This window comes from Neovison vison, chromosome 12 (assembly GCF_020171115.1).
Source record: "Neovison vison isolate M4711 chromosome 12, ASM_NN_V1, whole genome shotgun sequence".
In the NCBI taxonomy this organism is placed as follows: Eukaryota; Metazoa; Chordata; class Mammalia; order Carnivora; family Mustelidae; genus Neogale; species Neogale vison.
In genome coordinates, this window is record NC_058102.1 from 69,367,066 (window position 1) to 69,390,692 (window position 23,627).

At 38.2% G+C, this 23,627-nt stretch overlaps 1 protein-coding gene across 8 annotated transcripts in view; it reads left to right on the forward strand.

Moving 5' to 3' along the window:
- The window catches only part of LMNTD1 (lamin tail domain containing 1), a 486,089-nt gene that overhangs the window by 412,164 nt on the left and 50,298 nt on the right, over nucleotides 1-23,627 (forward strand). For 5 of the 8 annotated variants that reach the window (XM_044228390.1, XM_044228387.1, XM_044228388.1 and 2 more), the window contains 2 exons: nucleotides 12,602-12,720; nucleotides 22,644-22,873. The exons of 1 other annotated variant lie outside the window; for it this stretch is intronic. In XM_044228390.1, the coding sequence (XP_044084325.1) occupies nucleotides 12,641-12,720; nucleotides 22,644-22,873 (310 nt within the window). In that variant the 5' untranslated portion in view covers nucleotides 12,602-12,640. Of the gene's footprint in view, nucleotides 1-12,601; nucleotides 12,721-22,643; nucleotides 22,874-23,627 lie in introns of those variants that run through there. 2 more of the 8 variants (XM_044228394.1, XM_044228392.1) reach the window with 1 other exon arrangement.

The window sequence follows — 23,627 nt, forward strand, 5'->3', positions numbered from 1 at the left end:
ATTGAAAAACACTTGAATTCCTGAAATAAATTCCACTTGTTCATTGTGAATAATTTTTTCAATGTATTGTTAGATTCAGTTTGCTAAATATGTTGAGGATCATTGCATCTGTCTTCATCACAGATACTGGCCTGTAGTTTTTTCTCTTCTGTAGTGTTTTTATCTGGTTTTGTTACCATGGAAATGCTGGCCTCAGAATGAATTTGAATGGTTTCCTTCCTCTTTTATTTTTTGGAATAGTTTGAAAAGAATAGTTATTAACTTTCATTTAAATGTTTGGTAAAATTCACCTGTGAAGCCATCTGGGCATGCACTTTTGTTGGGACATTTTGGTTCCTGATTTAATTTCATTACTAGTAATTAGTCTGTTCAGATTTGCTATTTGTTCCTGATTCAATTTTGGGAACTGTATGTTTCTAGGAATTTATCCATTTCTTCTAAGTAGTCCAAATTGCTGGCAAATTATTTTTCATAATATTCTTTAATAATACTTTATAATTTCTATGATGTCCATTTTATTTCTCTTCTTTCATTTCTGATTTTGAATCCTCCCTTTTTCCTTTTTTGATGAATCAGCTAAAGATTTTTCTATTTTATTGATCATTTTAAAGAACCTATTCCTGGTTTTATTAATCTGTTCTTTTGCTTTCTTTTTTTTTTGATTAATTAATTTATTTTTTTAATATACATATAATGTATTTCTATCCCCAGGGGTACAGGTCTGTGAATCGCCAGGTTTATACATTTTACAGCACTCATCATAGCACATACCCTCCCCAATGTCCAGATCCCCATCACCCTCTCCCATCCCCCCTCCCCCCAGCAACCCTCAGTCTGTTTTTGAAGATTGAGTCTTTTATGGTTTGTCTCCCTCCCAATCCCACCTTCTTTCATTTTTTTATTTTCCTACCCCCCAACCCCCCCACACATTAAATCTCAACTTCCTCGTATCAGGGAGATCGTATGATAGTTGTCTTTCTCCTATTGACTTATTTCGCTAAGCACAATACCCTCTAGTTCCATCCACATCATCGCAAATGGCAAGATTTCATTTCTTTTGATGGCTCCATAGTATTCCATTGTGTATATATACCACCTCTTCTTTATCCATTCATCTGTTGATGGACATCTAGGTTCTTTCCATAGTTTGGCTATTATGGACATTGCTGCTATAAACATTTGGGTGCACATGCCCCTTCGGACCACCACGTTTGTATGTTTAGGATACATACCCAGTAGTGCAATTGCTGAGTCATAGGGTAGCTCTATTTTCAGTTTTTTGAGGACCCTCCACACTGTTTTCCAGAGTGGTTGCACCAGCTTGCATTCCCACCAACAGTGTCAGAGGGTTCCCCTCTCTCCGCATCCTCGCCAGCATCTGTCATTTCATGACTTGTTAATTTTAGCCATTCTGACTGGTATGAGGTGGTATCTCATTGTGGTTTTGATTTGTATTTCCCTGATGCTGAGTGATGTGGAGCACTTTTTCATGTGTCTGTTGGCCATCTGGATGTCTTCTTTGCAGAAATGTCTGTTCATGTCCTCTGCCCATTTCTTGATTGGATTCTTTGTTCTTTGGGTGTTGAATTTGCTAAGCTCTTTATAGATTTTGGATACTAGTCCTTTATCTGATATGTCATTTGCAAATATCTTCTCCCATTCTGTCAGTTGTCTTTTGGTTTCATTAACTGTTTCCTTTGCTGTGCAAAAGCTTTTGATCTTGATGAAATCCCAATAGTTCATTTTTGCCCTTGCTTCTCTTGTCTTTGGCGATGTTCCTAGGAAGAAGTTGCTGCGGTTGAGGTCAAAGAGGTTGTTGCCTATGTTCTCCTCAAGGATTTTGATGGATTCCTTTCTCACATTGAGGTCCTTCATCCATTTTGAGTCTATTTTCATGTGTGGTGTAAGGAAATAGTCCACTTTCATTTTTCTGCATGTGGCTGTCCAATTTTCCCAGCACCATTTGTTGAAGAGGCTGTCTTTTTTCCATTGGACATTCCTTCCTGCTTTGTTGAAGATTAGTTGACCACAGAGTTGAAGGTCTATTTCTGGGCTCTCTATTCTGTTCCATTGATCTATGTGTCTGTTTTTGTGCCAGTACCATACTGTCTTGATGATGACCGCTTTGTAATAGAGCTTGAAGTCCAGAATTGTGATGCCACCAACTTTGGCTTTCTTTTTCAATATTCCTTTGGCTATTCGAGGTCTTTCTGGTTCCATATAAATTTTAGGATTGTTTGTTCTATTTCTTTGAAAAAAAAACTGATGGAACTTTGATAGGGATTGCATTAAATGTGTATATTGTTTTAGGTAGCATAGACATTTTCACAATATTTGTTCTTCCAATCCATGAGCATGGAACATTTTACCATTTCTTTGTGTCTTCCTCAATTTCTTTCATGAGTACTTTATAGTTTTCTGAGTGTAGATTCTTTGCTTCTTTGGTTTGGTTTATTCCTAGGTATCTTATAGTTTTGGATGCAATTGTAAATGGGACTGACTCCTTAATTTTTCTTTCTTCTGTCTTGTTGTTAGTGTAAAGAAATGCAACTGATTTCTGTGCATTGACTTTATAACCTGACACTTTACTGAATTCCTGTACAAGTTCTAGCAGTTTTGGAGTGGAGCCTTTTGGGTTTTCCACATACAGTATCATATCATCTGCAAAGAGTGATAGTTTGACTTCTTCTTTGACGATTTGGATGCCTTTAATTTCTTTTTGTTGTCTGATTGTTGAGGCTAGGACTTCTAGTACTATGTTGAACAGCAGTGGTGATAACAAACATCCTTGCTGTGTTCCTGACCTTAGCAGAAAAGCTTTCAGTTTTTCTCCATTGAGAATGATATTTGCAGTGGGTTTTTCATAGATGGCTTTGATAATATTGAGGTATGTGCCCTCTATCCCTACACTTTGAAGAGTTTTAATCGGGAAGATGCTGCGCTTTGTCAAATGCTTTTTCAGCATCTATTGAGAGTATCATATGGTTCTTATTCTTTCTTTTGTTAATGTATTGTATCATATTGATTGATTTGTGGATGTTGAATCAACCTTGCAGCCCTGGAATAAATCTCACTTAGTCATGGTGAATAATCCTTTTCCTGTAATGTTGGATCCTATTGGCCAGTATTTTGGTGAGAATTTTTGCATCTGTGTTCCTCACGGATATTGGTCTGTAATTCTCTTTTTTGATGAGATCCTTGTCTGGTTTTGGGATGAAGGTAATGATGGCCTCATAAAATGAGTTTGGAAGTTTTCCTTCCATTTCTATTTTTTGGAACAGTTTCAAGAGAATAGGAATTCATTCTTCTTTAAATGTTTGGTAGAATTCCCCTAGGAAGCTGTCTGGCCCTGGACTTTTATTTGTTTGGAGATTTTTGATGACTGTTTCAATCTCCTTACTGGTTATGGGTCTGTTCAGGTTTTCTATTTCTTCCTCGGCCTTTTGGCTAAGATCAAGTGTATTTCTTCCTGATTCAGTTGTGGTAGTTTATATTTCTCTAGAAATTTATCCATTTCTTCCAGATTGTCAAATTTGTTGATGTAGAGTTGCTCATAGTGTGTTCTTATAATTGTTTGTATTTCTTTGGTGTTAGTTGTGATCTCTCCTCTTTCGTTCATGATTTTATTTATCTGGGTCCTTTCTCTTTTCCTTTTGATAAGGCTGGCCAGGGGGATGTCAATCTTACTAATTCTTTCAAAGAACCAGCTCCTGGTTTCGTTTATTTGTTCTGTTGTGGTTTTTTTTTTTTTTTCTGTTATATTGATTTCTGCTCTGATCTTTATGATTTCTCTTCTCCTGCTGGGTTTAGGCTTTCTTTGTTCTTTCTCCAGCTCCTTATGGTGGAGGGTTAAGTTGTGTATTTGAGACCTTTCTTGTTTCTTGAGAAAGTCTTGTATCGCTATATATTTTCCTCTCAGGACTGCCTTTGTTGTGTCCCACAGATTTTGAACTGTTGTGTTTTCATTATCATTTGTTTCCATGAATTTTTTCAATTCTTCTTTAATTTCCTGGTTGACCCATTCATTCTTTAGAAGGATGCTGTTTAGTCTCCATGTATTTGGGTTCTTACCAACTTTCCTCTTGTAATTGAGTTCTAGCTTCAGAGCATTGTGGTCTGAAAATATGCAGGGAATGATCCAATCTTTTGATACCGCCTGAGACCTGATTTATGACCCAGGATGTGGTCTATTCTGGAGAATGTTCCATGTGCACTAGAGAAGAATGTATATTCTGTTGCTTTGGGATGGAATGTTCTGAATATATCTGTGATGTCCTTCTGGTCCAGTGTGTCATTTAAGGCCTTTATTTCCTTATTGATCTTTTACTTAGATGATCTGTCCATTTCAGTGAGGGGAGTGGTAAAGTCTCCTACTATTATTGTATTATTGTCAATGTATTTCTTTGATTTTGTTATTAATTGGTTCATATAGTTGTCTGCTCCCATGTTAGGGGCATAGATATTTAAAATTGTTAGGTCTTCTTGTTGGACATACCCTTTGAGTATGATACAGTGTCCTTCTTCATCTCTTTTTATAGTCTTTGGCTTAAAATCTAATTGATCTAAGGATTGTCACCCCAGCTTTCTTCTGATGTCCATTAGCATGGTAAATTTTTTTCCACCCCCTTACTTTAATTCTGGAGGTGTCATTGGGTCTAAAATGAGTTTCTTGTAGGCAGCATATTGATGGGTCTTGTTTTTTTATCTATTCTGATACCCTGTGTCTTTTTTTTTTAAGATTTTATCTATTTATTTGACAGAGAGAGATCACAAGTAGGCAGAGAGGCAGGAAGAGAGAGAGAGGAGGAAGCAGGCTCCCTGCTGAGCAGAGAGCCCGATACGGGACTCGATCCCAGGACACTGAGATCATGACCTGAGCCAAAGGCAGCGGCTTAACCCACTGAGCCACCCAGGGACCCTACCCTGTGTCTTTTGATTGGGGCAGTTAGCCCATTAACATTCAGGGTAACTATTGAGAGATATGAATTTAGTGCCATTGTATTGCCTGTAAGGTGACTGTTACTATATATTGTCTCTGTTTCTTTCTGATCTACTACTTTTAGGGTCTCTCTTTGCTTAGAGGACCCCTTTCAGTATTTCCTATAGGGCTGGTTTGGTGTTTGCAAATTCTTTCAGTTTTTGTTTGTCCTGAAAGCTTTTTATCTCTCCTTCTATTTTCAATGATAGCCTAACTGGATATAGTATTCTTGGCTGCATGTTTTTCTCATTTAGTGCTCTGAATATATCATGCCAGTTCTTTCTGGCCTGCCATGTCTCTGTGGATAGGTCCGCTGCCAATCTAATTATTTTCACCCTTGTATGTCATGGATTTCTTTTCCCGGGCTGCTTTCAGGATTTTCTCTTTGTTGCTAAGACTTGTAAATTTTACTATCAGGTGACAAGGTGTAGACCTATTTTTATTGATTTTGAGGGGCATTCTTAGCATCTCCTGGATTTTGATGTTTGTTCCCTTTGCCATATTAGGGAAATTCTCTACAATCACTCTCTCCAATAGACCTTTTGCTCCCCTCTCTCTTTCTTCTTCTTCTGGGATCCCAATTATTCTAATATTGCTTCATCTTATGATATCACTTATCTCTTGAATTCTCCCCTCATGGTCCAGTAGTTGTTTGTCTCTCTCTTTCTCAGCATCTTTATTCCCCATCATTTGGTCTTCTATATCACTAATTCTGTCTTCTGCCTCATTTATGCTAGCAGTAAGAGCTTCCATTTTTGATTGCACCTCATTAATAGCTTTTTTGATTTCAACTTGGTTAGATTTTAGTTCTTTTATTTCTCTAGAAAGGGCTTTATCTCTCCAGAGAGGGTTTCTCTAATATCTTCTATGCCTTTTTCAAGTCCGGCTGAACCTTGAGAATCATGATTCTGAACTCTAGTTCTGTCATATTACCAATGTCTGTATTGATTAGGTCCCCAGCCCTCAGTAGTGCCTCTTGTTCTTTTTTTTGTAGTGAGTTTTTCTGCCTTGTCATTTTGTCCAGATAAGATTTGCTTTCTCATCCTCTGGAATTCCGCTGTTCTCCTTGGTAAGTGAAGTTGGTCTTGGCTGGGTTTCTTGTTGATCTTCTGGGGGAGGGGCCTTTGTATTGATTCTCAAGTTTCTTTGCCCCAGGAGGAGTTGCACCGCCCTTACCAGGGGCCAGGCTAACTAATCCGCTCAGGTTTGCTTTCAGAAGCTTTTGTTCCCTGAGTGCTTTCTGTAAAGTTCCAGAGGACGAGAATGAAGATGGCGGCCTCCCAGTCTCTGGCCCGGAGGAGCTGAGAGCTCAGGGTCCTGCTCCTCAGTGTGCCTTCAGAGAAAAGCGCCCAACCGCCCCTGTCTCCCTGGCCTCTGGTCGCACTTGGAGGAAAGCGCTCAATTGCTCGCAATTGGAGAAAAGCGCCCAGTCACTTCCGTCTTTGTGGCCTCCGGCCACGCTCCAAGCTCACCCAGCCTGCGACCAGTTCAAGGTAACCCCGAGCTGAGAGCTCATTCCTAGACTTTGTTACTATAGCCAGCTTCCCTGCTCTAATACCTGCAAAGTCTGCAACACTCAGATACCCCTGGTCCTTCTGTGACCCCACAGGACCTGGGGTTATGCTGACCCCGTGTGGGCTTCCCCCCGGTTTTAGCTTCTGGAGCAATGTCCCTCCATGGAGCGGACTTTAAAAAGTCCCAATTTTGTGCTCCATTGCTCCGCTGCTTGCTGGGAGCCAGCCCATCCCCCCGCAGTCTATCTTCCCGTCACTTTGGATTCACTTCTCCACAGGTGCTACCTTTCAGAAAGTGATTGATTTTCTGTTTCTAGAATTGTTGCTCTTCTCTTCTATTTCCCGTTGGATTTGTAGGTGTTCGCAATGGTTAGATAAGTTATCTAGCTGATCTCCTGCTACCTGATGTCGTCTCAGCCTGCTACTTCTCTGCCACCTTGACTTCTCTTCCTCTGTTCTTTTGCTTTCTTAGTCTCTATTTCACTTATTTTTACTCTAATCTTTATTAGGTTCTTCCTTCTGTTAACTTTGGGTTTGGTTGTCCTTTTGTATCTTTTTTAGGTGTAAGGTTAGGTTGTTTATTTGAGATTTTTCTTGTTTCCTGACACAGGCTTGTATTGCTGAATTGTCCTTCTCTGAATAGCTTTTACTGCATCCCAAATATTTCATTTTCATTTGTCTCCATATATTTTTTAATTTCATCTTTAATTTCTTGGTTGAACCATTCATTGTCTGGGACCCCATGTTCTTTACCCTCCATGTATTTGTGTTCTTCCAGATATGTGAGTGTGTGTGTGTGTGTGTGTGTGTGTTCGATTTCTAGTTTCATATCATTATGATCAGAAAAGATGCATGATACGATATCAATCTTTTTGAATTTTTTAAGATTTGTTTTGTGGCCCAACATGCAGTCTATTCTAGAGAATTTTCCATGTGCACTTGAAAAAAAAACTGTGTATTACGCTGTGCTTGGATGAAATGTTCTGAATATATCTGTTAGAACCATTTGGTCCCATGTGTCATTTAAAGCCACTCTTTCCTTGTTGATTTTTCCATCTAGATGATCTAGCCATTGATGTAAGTGGGGTGATAAAGTCCTTTACTATTATTGTATTTCTAAAGATTACTCCCTTTATGTCTGTTAATAGGTGCTTTATGTAGCTGGATGCTTCCATGTTGAGTGCATAAATATTTACAATTGTTATATTTTCTTTTTGGATTATTCCTTTTATCATTAGGTAGTATCCTTCTTTGTCTCTTGTTACAGTGTTTGTTTTAAAGTCTATTTTGTCAATATTTCCAAGTTTCTTTTCACTTGTTTGTTTTTGTTTCTTTTTGGTTTTGTTTTCATTTCTATTTGGATGATAATTTTTTAAAGATTTTATTTATTTATTTGACAGACATAGATCACAAGAAGGCAGAGAGATGCAGGCAGAGAGAGAGAGAGAGGAGAAAGCAGGCTCCCCTCTGAGCAGACAGCCCAATGCAGGGCTCGATGCCAAGACTCTGGGATCATGACCTGAGGTGAAGGCAGAGGCTTTAACCCACTGAGCCACCCAGGCTCCCCTGATAATTGTTTTTTCATCCCCGCACTTTCAATTTGCATGCATCTTTAGGTTAGAAGTGAGTCACATATAGGCAGCATATAGATAGGGCTTGTTTTTTTATCTATTCTGTCATCCTATGTCTTGATGTGAGCATTTAGTCCATTTACATTCAATGTAATTACTGATAGGTATGTAGTTTTTGCCATTTTGTTGCTTGTTTTATGGTAGTTTTTGTAGTTCTTCTCTCTTCCTTTATTTTCTTGTTTTCTTCCCTTTTGGTTTGATTGCTTTCTTTAGTGATATACCTGGATTTGTTTCTTTTCTTCTTTGCGTATCTTTTACAGTTTTCTATTTGTGATTATTATTAGGCTGGTATATAATATCCTATACATATAGCAGTCTCTATTAGGATGATGGTTGCATAAGTTTGAATCCATTCTAGAAGTACTACATTTTTACTCTCTCCTCCCACATTTGTATATATGATGTCATACTTTACATCTTTTATTTTGGTTAGTCCTTGACTGATTTTTATAGATATGCCTGTACTGTTTCTGTAGTTTAACTATACTGGTTTTATAAGTAACTAATCTACTACTTGTATTATTGTTCACATGTACCTGCGAAATTTTTTCCTTTTATAATTTTATTATTCTTTCCACTCAAAGAATTCCCTTTAACATTTCTTACATGGCTGATTTAGTGGTGATGAACTCCTTCCAGTTTTGTTTGTCTGAGAAACTTTTATCTCTCCTTCTATTCTGAATGATAGCATTGCTGGATAGAGCGTTTTTGGTTTCAGGCTTTTTCCTTTTAGCACTTTGAATATATCATGCCAAACATCTGGCTTATGAAAATTCTGCTGAAAAAAATCAGCAGATAGCTTTATTGGGTTTCCCTTGTATGCAACTGTTTTCTTTTTTTGTTGTTGCCTTTAAGAGTCTCTCTTTGCCATTACTTTTTGCCATTGTGAATATTATGTGTCTCAGTGTTGGACATCCCTGGGTTTTCTGTGCCTCTAGATCTGGATGTCTATTTCCTTCCCCAGATTAGGGAGGTTTTCAGCTCTCATTTCTTCAAATTAATTTTCTGCCCCCCTTTCTCTATTTTCTATTTCGGGGATCCCTGTTATGTGAATTTTACTATCTTTGATGAAGTCACTGAGTTTCCTTAATGTATTCTTATTTTTTATTGTACCTTTTTCTTTTTGTTTTTCAGTTTCTTTGCTTTCTATTATTCTGTCTTCCAGCTCACTGATTCATTTTTCTGCCTTTTCTGCTCTACTATTGATTCCCTCCAGTGTACTTTTAATTTTAGCAGTTGAATTCTACATCATTGATTGGTTCTTTTTTACTATATTTTCTCTTTGTTTAAGATCTCACTGAGATCCTCCAGTCTTTTCTCACATCCAATTAGTATCTTTATGACTAGTACTTTGAATTCTTTAAGAAGCATCTTGCTCGTCTCCAAATCATTTTGTTGTGATTTTGTCCTGATCTTTCCTTTGGGATATATTCCTCTGTCTCACTTTGTCTAATTCTCTGTGTTTGTTTCTATGTATTAAGAAAGCCAACTACATCTCCTGATCTTAAAAGTAGCAAACCTATGAAGAAGAGTTCCTGTTGTGCCCCATAGTGCAATGTTCCTTGTTCACCAGAACCTGGCACTTGAGAGATGTCTCCTATGTTTGTTGCATGCACACTTCCATTGTGGTTGAGCCACATTTCCCTTCAGTCCAATCAGTTGCAAAGCCATCTTTCTTGTGAGCAGGATTCGGCATCTGTACTATTATAGGCCCAGTCTGGGGTGACTTTAGGCTTGTAGTTGTGTCAGACCAGATGCATGCCATCATCCTGTTTGCCAGAACTATGAATTGTGGCCACACCTACCTGCAGACCTGCAGGACACTGTCCCTGCATTGTCTCCTGAGTGGCTTTTCTTTTCTTTTCTTTTTTTAAGATTTTATTTATTTATTTGACAGAGATCTCAAGTAGGCAGAGAGGCAGGCAGAGAGAGAGAGGAGGAAGCAGGCTCCCTGCTGAGCAGAGAGCTCGATGCAGGGCTCAATCCCAGGACCCTGGGATCATGACCTGAGCCGAAGGCAGGGGCTTTAACCCACTGAGCCACCCAGGCGCCCCTTCTTTTCTTTTCTTTCTTTCTTTCTTTTTTTTTTTTGGTGGTGGTGGGCGGGGAGAATGAGACTTGCTATCAGGCCAGATATCTGTCCTGAGTCTGTCTTTTTGGGTTGTAGTGACCACTCCCAGCCCCCAGTTACAGAGCCCTCTCTTTGTGCTGCCCCCTGTGAGGTTTTTGTTGGGGGGCTGAGCCAGCAGTCACATCATATTTCTCCCCCAGCCCATTTCTGGGGCTTCAGTGGAACTGGTGTGTATGTGATTATCTTCCCTTCTCACCAGAGCAAGTGTCACTTTGGAGTGGTGCTAGCCACTGTCAGGGCTGCTTGCAGAATAAAATGCATCAGGTGTAGCTTTGGAAGGATTGAGGCAGGTTGAATGGGACGGTGTGCAGGAGAATGTGGAGGTAGAGCACACAGGTGTTAGAAAAAGTGCCCATCTGCTTGCAGAATGAAACCTGGGCTAAGTAGCAAGTGTTCATGTTTATTCCCACATATGTCTGGGTATCTAGGCTGGGTATAAATGGGGGAAGGGTGCCCACCAGCTCTTTTGTTCTTAGAGAAATTTCTTAAAGATTTCTGCCCCTCTAGCACACATTTTGAGATTAATAAATAAATATCCAGGTGCTTTTCAAACTGCTACTTATATGCTCTATCTTGGCAGTGTTATGTGTGTGCTGTCTCTTTAAGGGTAGAGACTATTTTCTCTCACCCTCTGGCCCTCCTGGAGCTGATCCCACTAATTTTTAAAAGTTCCTAGTGTTAAGCCGCAATGACTGTAAAAAACTCACAAAGTTGGGGCACCTGGGTGGTTCACTGGGTTAAAGCTTCTGCCTTCGACTCAGGTCATGATCCCAGGGTCCTCTCTGCTCAGCAGGGAGCCTGTTTCCCTTCCTCTCTCTCTTTGCCTGCCTCTCTGCCTATTTGTGATCTCTGTCTGTCAAATAAATAAATAAAATCTGGGGGAAAAAAAACCTCACAAAGTAAAAAAAAAACTCACAAAGTCAAGCTCTCTGATTTTCAAAACCAAATGTTATGAGGACTCATCTTCCCAGTGTAGGTCCTGCATGTCTAGGATGCCTGGTGTGGGACATGTTCCTCTCCCTTTCCTCTGTTTGTGGTGTCCCTCCAGTCTTTGTGGTTAGACTCTCAAGTTAGGTTTTTTCCCAGCTGGGGCTTCATCCTTTCACCATTTTCTCATGTGGCCTCCTTTCTACAGTTAACTGTAGTGAGTCTGTTATGCCAGTCTTCAGATCATTTTCTGGGTTAGTTATATTGATGTGGTTGTTATGTAAGAGTATCTGTGTGACAAGGTGAGTTTAGGATCCTCCTATGCCACTATTTCACAGGGTCCCCAAGAAATCATTTTCTCTTATTAAAACAGTTACTTTGCTCATTGTCCTTTTTATTAAATAATGCTCATCATTCCATGATGGAAGCCATTTTCTAATTCTTATTGGAAGATATCTTATCATTATTCCTTGAAGCAAGAACTATTTATTCATAGTATCTGTCTGGTTCTTGGTACAGAATAGATGTTCATTTAAATATTTATTGAATGAATTTACTCATCCAGTAATCATATTGCTAATATATATTATAACTGTGTACAGTGTTAATTTTATTCTTATACCATCATTACCATAAAATATTAAGTGTGAATCTTTTATTCAAGGTTAGAATCTGAACCAACTGATTTCTTCTAAATCATATACTGCTGGCATAACTAGAAGAATGTAAATCTCCTGGCTTTGATTTCACTACTTATACCAATAGCTTTCTTTCTGCCTGAAAAGTACACAAGTTTTCTGTTACTGCTACTTGGCTATTTCCATGTATTCAAAGAGCATTTGTCAGAACAAAACAAAAATAAAAAAAAAAACAATTAAAAACAGTGACTAAAGCTCCAAATATTTACATACTAGCTTTGAGCCTCATAAATCCAAAATAGATTATTGAATATTAGGTGGCAAAATTTGTCTGCCTCTCCTAAAAACAAGTTACCATATTTAATGTCTGCAAACTACAAAGCAGGTGCAGTGTCAACATAATTGCTCAGAGACTGGAACTTTATAACCATGGAGACATTACCTCACAGTGTTCTAACAGGCAGTGTTGGCCAGATGTGAAGGTTATAGTCATAAAGGTATCTGTGCTGGGTTGCCACCTTGTTTCTTGAGTTGCTTCCAGTGAAGGCCACACACCTTCACCTTGATATGCATAATATGATTAACCAGTACTAGTATTGGCTATGTCAGTGCTTACATACTTACTTTAGAAACATGGTTCTGGCACCAGCTTGGGAAAGAAATTATTAGATCTGGCAGATGGCTTGAGGTAGTTAGATTAACAGCTGAGGTCACTTAAAAAAAAAATATCTACCTTGAACTTCAGCTATATTTATTACTAGTATCATGACTTGTTTCCCCAGGAAAGAAAAGAGAATTTTCTCCTAGCCAAGATAAAAGGCATGCAAGCCAGTCAGAAAACTTCGGTGGCCCTGCAGAGTGAACTTCATGAGCCGGAAGATAAAATGAAGAATCAAACACAGTAAGAATGGCACAAATGAGAGGAGGATCTGAGATTTAGAGGATAATGATAGAGTACTTGGCCTCTTGTTTCAAAACATCTTATTTTAAGTAGCTGTAACTAGAATTGATTCCAGTTGATTCCATTGATTTAGAATATATTCTAAAATTAATTAACTATAATGTACAACTATTTTCTTAACCCCAGTTTTATAAAGTACAGTCCTTGAATAATGCAAAAATTCACCTGGACAGATCTCTGTCATATAAGACATGGTTGAGATTTCAGAACTTAACATGTTAAGGCAATTGACAATTTCTTTAGAACTCTTTTACTAACCTTTGAGACAAGAATTGCTAGAGAATTGTGTTTTTTGGAAATGCCTGTGAAGACATTGAATAAAAACTACAATTCCCTCGCTACCCCCAAAAAGAAAAACAAAAACAAAAAAAAATAACCAAAAAAAAACAAACAAAAAAAACCTACAAGTCTCTATTTTTACTACTAGTATGAATCATTCTATCAATAAAAACATGAGCATGGGTTTTCTAATTTTTTTAAATGACCTCTAGTATTGAATATACCCAATTTAAAGCTAGTTATTTTGTACCTACATGTCCTGCATTTACTGATAAGTTCATTTTTAAAATATTTGTTCTTAGAGGTCATCTGAGAAATGATTGTTGTCAGAATTACCAATGTAGCATCTCCCAAAATAACACTGAAATGTGGGAATTGAACTTTTATAACTACCTATGGTGTAGTACTTAATCAGTTACAGAGGAAACAAAATGTAAGAAGACTTACAAAATTCTGTATGATAGAGGAAAAGCTAACTAAGCTCTAGGCCAAATCTCTCATCTTCCAAAACAACTCTAACAGGATAGTGAGTGCAGAGTTTAGACAATGGGGTACATCACATATGTCTCTTGTTAAATGTCTCACCTCTTTCAGAGGTGTGTGCAACCATTAGAAATTTCGTTTTCAGGGGTGCCTGTATGGCTCAGTGGGTTAAGCCTCTGCCTTCAGCTCAGGTCATGCTCTCAGGGTCCTGTGATTGAGCCCCACATCAGGCTCTCTGCTCAGCAGGGAGCTTGCTTCTCCCTCTCTCTCTCTGACTGCCTCTTTGCCTACTTGTGATCTCTCTCTGTGTGTCAAATAAATAAATAAAATCTTTTAAAAAAATCTTATTCAGCCACAAATATAAGAACACTTTGTGGCCCTAAGCCAGATTTCTTTAATCACAACATTTGCAAAGGTTTATTAGGAATCTTCTGTGGAATTAAATTATTTGGAAATGGTATTATTTTACTGGAGGAAGAAAAAAACTTTGGAGCTTTTAAAATGAACATGCTGAAAAGATATAGCCAGTTTATAATGAAACCCAGATGTAAGGAACTTTGAAAAGAAAAGTACATTTCCTGCTTATGTTAGTGTCAGTCAGAAATCATGTCATATGATCCTGTCTCAGGTTGGACAGAGATGAAATATTGTAACTTGACAATCTACCTCTTAGTCTCCTTTCCACAAACTACCACATCCTACTCAAGAGTATATTTTCATGGGTTAGAGGTTTTCTGACAAAGATGAGTGCTTAGGTGTCAGCAGAATAGCTAATGCTCAAGCTTTATATATACTGGCCTAGTAGTACAATTTTCAAGCCAATGCCATTTATTTATATTTTTAAAAAATGCCTGAGATGTCTGTGCCCTCTGAGAGGTACATTTAGAGAAGTCTGGTTTTGAGTACAAAGCTCTCCAGATAATAATACTTCTGATGAAGGAATTTACAAATTGTAGAACAAAATGATTATGAATACCTCTTAGTAAACAAAGAAATTAAGACTGACATCACTTTGGCAGATTTGGAAACTTCAGGCCCTTGATCCCTTATAGAAATATTTAGAAAACAAAAACAAACAACAAACCAGAGGACTTGCTAAAATATCTTTATAATAACTCTGTAAAATAAAGAACCAAAATAGAAATAAGCCGTGGAGGCAAAATTCTTTTGACTTACAGAGGATAAATAAGTGGCCCACAATAACGGGGTACATGAACTGGCCATTTATCCAGTTTTTCAAAAAGCTAGAGGATTTTGGACCCCAGGACTTTGTTTACAATTCAATTGTTAAATACTCATATACATACACATACACACAGATTGCTTTAAGGGAACTAAGTCTCAATGTGACTCATAAAATGGAGTTGTCATAAATCTTTTCATGAGCCAAGCCATGGGAATATTATGTTACTTGTAAAATAATTGTGTTGTAGTTTAGAGGCTTTGTTTAAATACACACTAGTTAACAGATGTTTTTATGTTTTTGAAAAAGAAAGAAAGAAAAACCTGTGTTTGTAGTCAGATTTAATTATAAAAATAATACCTGGAAATTAAGTCTGTTTTCTTCCTTTTCTATATTCCCCTCAACGTACATATACACACATACACACACACGTACACACATGCACAGACATATATACATGTATACTGTATTCAAAGTAATTAATTTTCAGAATATATTTGAAAGTAGACATTAACTGGAATTTTTATAAATATAGGAAAATCAGTTAGCAGGAATTAAAGGAAAAAGTTTACTAAACAATAATATATTAAGCAGGAATTATAACCATTTTTTTAGTTAACGGAAAGGGAAATGTATAGTAAGTAATAAAAGCGGTATATAAATGGTTTCTAGAGTCTCAATTTTGAGTAAAAAAAAATGTTAGAAACACTGGAATGGAGTGGAGGAGGCAAGATAGTGGAGGAATAAGGGATCCTATTTCAGCTGGTCCCCTGAATTTAGCTATCTATCTACCAAACCATTCTGAACACCCAAGAAATCAGCCTGAGAGGTAAGAATATCTATCTGGATCTCTACAACGAGAAAATCTCTGCAGGTTGCAAGGTGTTAAGGATGGAGTCATGAATCTGCAGGCAGATATCAGAGGATAAACAGAAGGGGGAAGGAGCTGTCATAAGCTGGTGCCTCAAAAGTGATATAACACAGGAGCACAAGAGCATCCTACAATGGGAACGAGGCACAAATTTGCAGAGAGCAGGCCCCACACAGGACCCAGGAACTGCAGGTACACACATATGAACCTAGAAACTCACAGTTTTAGAAGCCCAAAAGGCAGAGACATGCCCCAACCCTGGGGTTGACTTCTGGGAGATATGCTGTGGGCACACACCACTGCAGGAGTCTGCCTTTTTTAGTAGCACCTACAGAAACAGAGACTATATCTTGGAGGGTTCAGTGAAGAGCAGACTATGACTTGTCTCCTCTTGGACAGAGTTTTGGGTGTGACTATTTTTGCTCTGGCTCTCAGGAGAGATGCAGAAAGCCACTAGAGAAAAAAAGCTCAAAAAAATGGTTTCCATTGAGGCCAACCCCTAAAAAGGGGCAGGGCATCTCTCCCCAAGTAGGGTTGCCTGAGTAATAGCATGGTAGGCCCTTCCCCCAGAGGACAGAGTGGAAGAACAAGAGGAAGACAACACTAGGGTCTGCATAAAATGGGTGCATCTTGCTTACATCGTGGTTAATACTTTGGACTCTGTGTATTCCCTCAACCACCCCTCCACAGAGTTAGTAGGAGGAGGAACCTCCAACAAAGAAAAAAAGAGACTGTGGCCTCTGCCACAGACCTAATGGTTATGAATAAAACCAAGATGTAAGAGATAGACTTCAGAGTAGCAATTAGGAAGTCAATATCTAGGCTTAAGAGAAATATTAGTGACAATATAGAATCTCTAAGGGCAGAAATGAGATCTAATCAGGCCAAACTTAAAAATACTATGAACAAGATGCAGTCTAAATTGTATATCCTGACAGCCAGTGTAATGAGGCAGAAGAATGAATTAGTGAGCTAGAAGATAAGATGCTATAAAGGAAGGAAGCTGAGGAGGCCTAGAATAAACAGCTAGAAGCATAGGAGAACAGACTTAAAGAGATCAGTGATGTCATGAAGCATTCCAATATCAGAATTATTGGGATCCCTGAGGGGATGGGGAAAGAGAAAGGATTAGAAGGCATATTTGAACAAATTGTAGCTAAGAACATCCCAAATCTGGGGAAGGAAACAAGCATTTGTGTCCAAGAGGCAGAGAGGACCCCTCTCGACATCAATAAGAACAGAAAAACATCCCAGCATATAGGGGGTAAAACCTGCAAATCTTAGACCCAATGAAGCTATTCTGAGAGCAGCTAGGGGGAAGAGATTTCTTACATATGGAGGGAGGAATATCACAGGGTTGCAAATTAGATAAAATACATCACCCATCCATATGCTGTCTACAAGAGACTCATTTTGAATATAAAGATACTTACGGTTGAAAGTCAAGGGATGGAGAACACCTTATACCAATGAACCTCAAAATAAAGATGGGATAGCAAGTCTCATATCAGAAAAATTAGATTTTAAGCTAAAGACTGTAGTAAAAGATGTAGAGGGACAGTATATCACACTTAAAGGGTCTGTCCCACAAGATCTAACAATTATAAATATCTATCCCCCCAACATGGGAACAGCCAAATACATAAGCCAACTATTAACCAAAATAAAGAATGATATTGATAATAATACTTTAATAGTAGGATGTCTTAACACTCCACTCTCAGCAATGGACAGATTCATCTAAGCAGAAGATCAACAAAGAAACAAGCTCTGAATGACACATTGGACCAGATGGACCTCATAGATACATATAGAACATTCCACCCTAAACAACAGAATACTCATTCTTCCCAAATGCACATGGAACTTTCTCTGGAATAGACAATATATTGTGTCACAAATCAGGTCTCAACCAATACCAAAAGACCGAAATTATTCTCCATGTATTTTCAGACCACAGTGTTTTGAAACTGGCACTCAATCATAAGAAAAAAATTGGAAGGAATTCAAACACATGGAAGTTAAAGACCATCCTGCTGAAGAATGTTTGGTTCAACCAGGAAATTAAAAAAGAACTTAAACAATTCATGGAAACCAATTAAAATGAAAACACATTGATCCAATATCTATCGGTTACTGGAAAGGCAGTCCTAAGGGAGAAATACATAGCCATCCAAGCCTCACTCAAAAAAGTAGAAAAATCCAGAATGCACAAGCTAACCTTACGCCTAAAGGACTTGGAGAAAGAATAGCGAATAAAACCTAAATCAAGCAGGAGAAGAGAAATAATAAAGATTAGAGCAGAGAGCAATGAAATACAAATCAGAAAAACAGTAGAGCAGACCAATGAAACTATAAGCTGCTTCTTTGAAAGAACTAATAAGATAAAATTCTGGAAAGACTTACTAAGAAGAGAGAGGACCCAAATTAATAAAATCATGAATGAAAGGGGAGAGTTCCTGACTAACACCAAGGAAATAGAAACAATTATTGGAAATTATCAGCAACTATATGCCAACAAATTGAGCAACCTGGAAGAAATACATTCCTTTCTGGAAACTTATAAACTACCAAGACTGAAACAGGAAGAAATAGACAATCCGAATAGGCCAATAAAGAGTGATGAAACTGAAGCAGTTAAAAAACAAACAAACAAACAAACAAACAAAAAAATTCCTAAAAACAAGAGTCCAGGGCCAGAAGGCTTCCCAGGGGAATCTTATCAAACATTTAAGGATGAAATAATACCTATTTTTCTGAAGCTGTTTCAAAAGATAGAAACAGAAGAGAAACTTCCAAACTCATTCTATGAGGCCAGCATTACCCTGATTCCAAAACCAGGCAAAGACACCATAAAAAGGAGAATTACAGACAGATATCCCTGATGATGAAATGGGTACAAAATAATAAGACCTTAGCCGATAGAATCCAACAGTACATTAAAAGGATTATCCATCACGACCAGGTGGGATTTGTTCCTGGGGTACAAGGGTGGTTCAACATTCGTAAATCAATCAACATGCTAGAGCACATAAAAAAAAAAAAAAAAGGACAAGAACCATATGATCCTCTCAAATTGATGCAGAAAAAGGATTTGACAAAATACTGCATCCTTTATTGATTAAAACACTTTAGAGTATAGGGATAGAGGGAATATACCTCAATTTCATAAAAACCATCTATGAAAAGCCCACAGCAAATATCATTCTCAATGGGGAAAAGCTGAGAGCTTTTCCCTTCAGGTCAGAAACAGGACAGAAATCCCCACTCTCACCACTATTGTTCAATATAGTACTAGAAGTTCTAGCATCAACCATTAGAGAACAAAAGGAAATAAAAGGAATCCAAATTGGCAAAGAAGAAGTCAAACTCTCTTCCTCATAGATGACATGATACTTTATGTGGAAAACCCAAAAGACTCCAAAATTACTAGAACTCATACAGCAATTCAGTAATGTGGCAGGATACAAAATCAATGCACAGAAATCAGTTGCTTTCCTATACACTAACAATGTAACTGTAGAAAGAAAAATTAAGGAGTCGATTTCATTTACAATAGGACCAAAAACCATAAGATATCCTGGAATAAATCTAACCAAAGAGGTAAAGAATCTGTACTCAAGAACTTTTTATGAAAGAAATTGAGGAAGACACAGATGGAAAAACATTCCATGCTCATGGACTGGAATAATAAACATTGCTAAAATGTCTATATATTTTCCAGAGAAATCTACACTTTCAAAGCAATCCCTATCAAAATACCATCAACATTTTTCACAGAGCTGGAACAAACAATCCTAAAATTTGTATGGAACCAGAAAAGACCCCAAATAGCCAGGGGAATGTTAAAAAAGAAAACCAAAGTTGGGGTCATCACAATGCTTGACTTCAAGCTATTTTACGAAGCTGTGATCATCAAGACAGCATGGGACTGGCACAAAAACGTACACAGAACAATGGGACAGAATAGAGAGCCCAGAAATCAACACTTGACTCTATGGTCAACTAATCTTTGACAAAGAAGGAAAGAATATCCAATGGAAAAAAGACAGTCTCAGGGCACCTGGGTGGCTCAGTCATTAAACGTCTGCCTTCAGCTCAGGTCATGATCCCAGAGTCCTGGGATTGAGCCCTACATCGGGCTCCCTGTTCGGTGGGAAGCCTGCTTCTCCCTCTTAGTCTTGCCTTGCTTGCATTCCCTCTCTCTGTCAAGTAAATGAATAAAATCTTTTAAAATTTTTTTAAAAAAGAAAAGAAAAGAGAAAAAGACAGTCTCTTCAATAATAGGTGCTGGGAAAATTGAACCGCCACAGACAGAGGAATGACAATGGACCATCCACTTACACCATACACAAAGATAAACTCAAAATGGATGAGAGACCTCAATGTGAGACAGGAATCCATCAAGAGGAGAACATAGGCAGTAACCTCTTTGACCTCTGCCATGGCCACTTCTTTCATGACACATTTCCGAAAGCAAGGGAAACAAAAGCAAAAATGAACTTTTTGTACTTCATCAAGATAAAAAGCTTCTGCACAGCAAAAGAAATAGTCAACAAAACAAAGAGGCAACTCATGGAGTGAGAGGAGATATTCACAAATGACATTACAGATAAAGGGCTGGTATCCAAGATCTATAAAGAACTTGTCAAACTCAAAACCCAAAAAACAAATAATCCAGTTAAAAAATGGACAGAAGACATCCAAAGAACAAAGAATCCAATCAAGAAATGGGCAGAGGACATGAACAGACATTTCTGCAAAGAAGACATCCAGATGGCCAACAGACACATGAAAAAGTGCTCCACATCACTCGGCATCAGGGAAATACAAATCAAAACCACAATGAGATACCACCTCATACCAGTCAGAATGGCTAAAATTAACAAGTCATGAAATGACAGATGCTGGCTGTCTGACCCTGAACCCTCTGACACTGTTGGTGGGAATGCAAGCTGGTGCAACCAATCTGGAAAACAGTGTGGAGGTTCCTCAAAAAACTGAAAATAGAGCTACCCTATGACTCAGCAATTGCACTACTGGGTATATATCCTAAAGATACAAACGTAGTGGTCTGAAGGGGCACGTGCACCCGAATGTTTATAGCAGCAATGTCCATAATAGCCAAACTATGGAAAGAACCTAGATGTCCATCAACAGATGAATGAATAAAGAAGATGTGGTATGTATACACAATGGAATACTATGGAGCCATCAAAAGAAATGAAATCTTGCCATTTGCGATGACGTGGATGGAACTAGAGGGTATTATGCTGAGCAAAATAAGTCAGTCAGAGAAAGATAACTATCATATGATCTCCCTGATATGAGGAAGTGGTGAAGCAATGTGGGGAACTTAGGGGGTAGGAAAGGAATAAATGAAACAAGATGGGAACAGGAGGGAGACAAACCATAAGAAACTCTTAATCTCACAAAACAAACTGAGGATTGCTGGGGGGAGGGGGGAAGGGAGAGGGTGGTGGGGTTATGGACATTGGGGAGGGTATGTGCTATGGTGAGTGTTATGAAGTGTGTAAACCTGGCGATTCACAGACCTGTACCCCTGGGGATAAAAATACATCATATGTTTATAAAAAAAATTTTTTAAAACTTTAAATCTTAAAAAAAAAAAAAAAAGATGGACAGAAGATATGAACAGATGCTTGTCCAAAGAAGACATCCAAATGGTCAACAGACACATGAGAAAATGTTCCGTGTCACTTTTCATCAGGGAAATTCAAATTAAAACCACAATGAGATACCACCTCATGCCAGTTAGAATGGCTATAATTAACAAGGTAGGAAACAACAAATGTTGGCGAGGATATGGAGAAAGGGGAACTTTCTTACACTGTTGGTGGCAATGCAAACCGGTACAGCCACTCTGGAAAACAGTATGGAGTTTCCCCAAGAAATTAAAAATAGAGCTACCCTATGGCCCAGCAATTGCACTACTTAGTATTTACCCCAAACATACAGATGTAGTGAAAAGAAGGGGCACCTGCGCCCCAACGTTCATAGCAGCAATGTCCAAAGAGCCAAACTGTGGAAGAAGCCAAGATGTTCTTCACTGGATGAATGAATAAAGAAGATATGGTTCATATATACAATGAAATTACACTCAACCATTAGAAGGGATGAATACCTACCATTTGCATCGATATGGATGGAACCAGAGGAGATTATGCTAAGTGACATAAGTCAATTATCACATCATTTCACTCATATGTGGAACTTAAGGAATAGCATGGAGGACATTAGGGGAAGGAAGGGAAAACTGAAGGGGGGGGGAATCAGAAGGGGGATGAATCATGAGAGACTGTGGACCCCAGGAAACAATCTGAGGGTTTCAGAGGGGAGGAGTTTGGGGGGAGGAGGTTAGGGTGATGGGTATTAAGGAGGGTATGTGTTATAATGAGCTTTGGGTGTTATACACAAATAATGAATCATTGAACACTACATCAAAAACTAATGATTTACTGTATGGTGACTAACATAACATTAAGCAAAAAAAACCTGAATGAAATGGTTGGTAGCATTTTGTGATTTTTTTGGTAAAATTTTTGGTTGGTAGCATTTTGGTGATTTTTCTTTTCTTCTTTCTACTTTTGGCCTTTTTCAAAATCATCTACAGCAACAATTGATAGATATTTATTTTTAATTTTTATTTTTTAAATAAAGAGAGAACAGAGGGAAAGGGAGCACAGAAGGAGAGGCAGACTACCCCTGAGCAGGCTTCAGTGTGGGACTCAATCCCAGGACCCCAAGATCATGACCTGAGCCGAAGGCAGATACTAAATCAGCTGAGAAGCCCAAGCACCCTGATTGACTTTTAGTTAAAAGAGTAAATAAAAGCATTTCTTAACATTTATGCATCTTATTTAGATTGTTAAAACTACAACTACAAGATGTCCTTATGCTTATGTAGATACATAAGTCCTTTGAAAAGCAGAACTCTGGGTAATAATCATAGTTCATGATTCTTATGTTCATGTCTATTCATTTTTAGTTTCTCACTTTACTTACTGTACTAATTTCTGTACACAGAAGAAAAGATACCCAAGACAGTCTCCTAATGACACCGCGATCTTTAGCACATTTTTTTTCGACAGCAAATTCAGATCCAGCGCTGTCATTTCCATGGTCATTATCCTATGAAATGCCTCTTGATTACACTCTGTCTAGCCCTCACTTTAGTGGACTAACTGTATCAACAATTGGGCAGAAGACTCCTAAAACTACAGGAGTGGGACTTTCCAGATCAGAAAACAGCTTGGGTAAGCAAAACATGTAACGATTTTTTTTTTTTTAAGATTTCACTCATTTATTTGACAGACAGCGATCACAAGCAGGCAGAGAGGCAGGCAGAGAAAGAGAGAGAGAGGAGGAAGCAGGCTCCCTGCCGAGCAGAAAGCACGATACGGGGGCTCGATCCCAAGACCCTGGGATCATGACCTGAGCCGAAGGCAGAGGCTTTAACCCGCTGAGCTACCCAGGGACCCCATACCAATTTTTTTAAGATGATTTTTAAATCACGTAGTTTAATAGATTTTTATATGCCTAGAAGTCAGAATGAATTCCAATAACACAGATTTCTTAATGTCATATACAGAGTAACCTGATTATGCTCAACATTGATCCTAACACTTAGTCATATTCAGGGAATATAAATGCATGTGGCCAAATGTATCATCCCCATGATTAAAATATCTTGAATTGTCACAATCATTTATGGGTTGATGGTTTAGATGCTCTGAAATTGCTAGATAAAAATTCTAATGTATAGTATTAACTCCCTTTCTTCTGAACACTGCCAGAAAGATTTAAGCAATGTCTTGTGTATTTGTGCCACTAGGAGACTTATAGCTTAAGTAAGGATAAAACAGACATATAACAGAAAGAAACGAAATAAATGAAAAGAAAATGGTGGAAAGATAGAACATTAATGAATTTGGAGGAGAAGAAAATGAAAACAGTACTACAATAGGAAAAATTCAGGTTCGACAGTTGAGTGTAAGCAATGCACTCAGC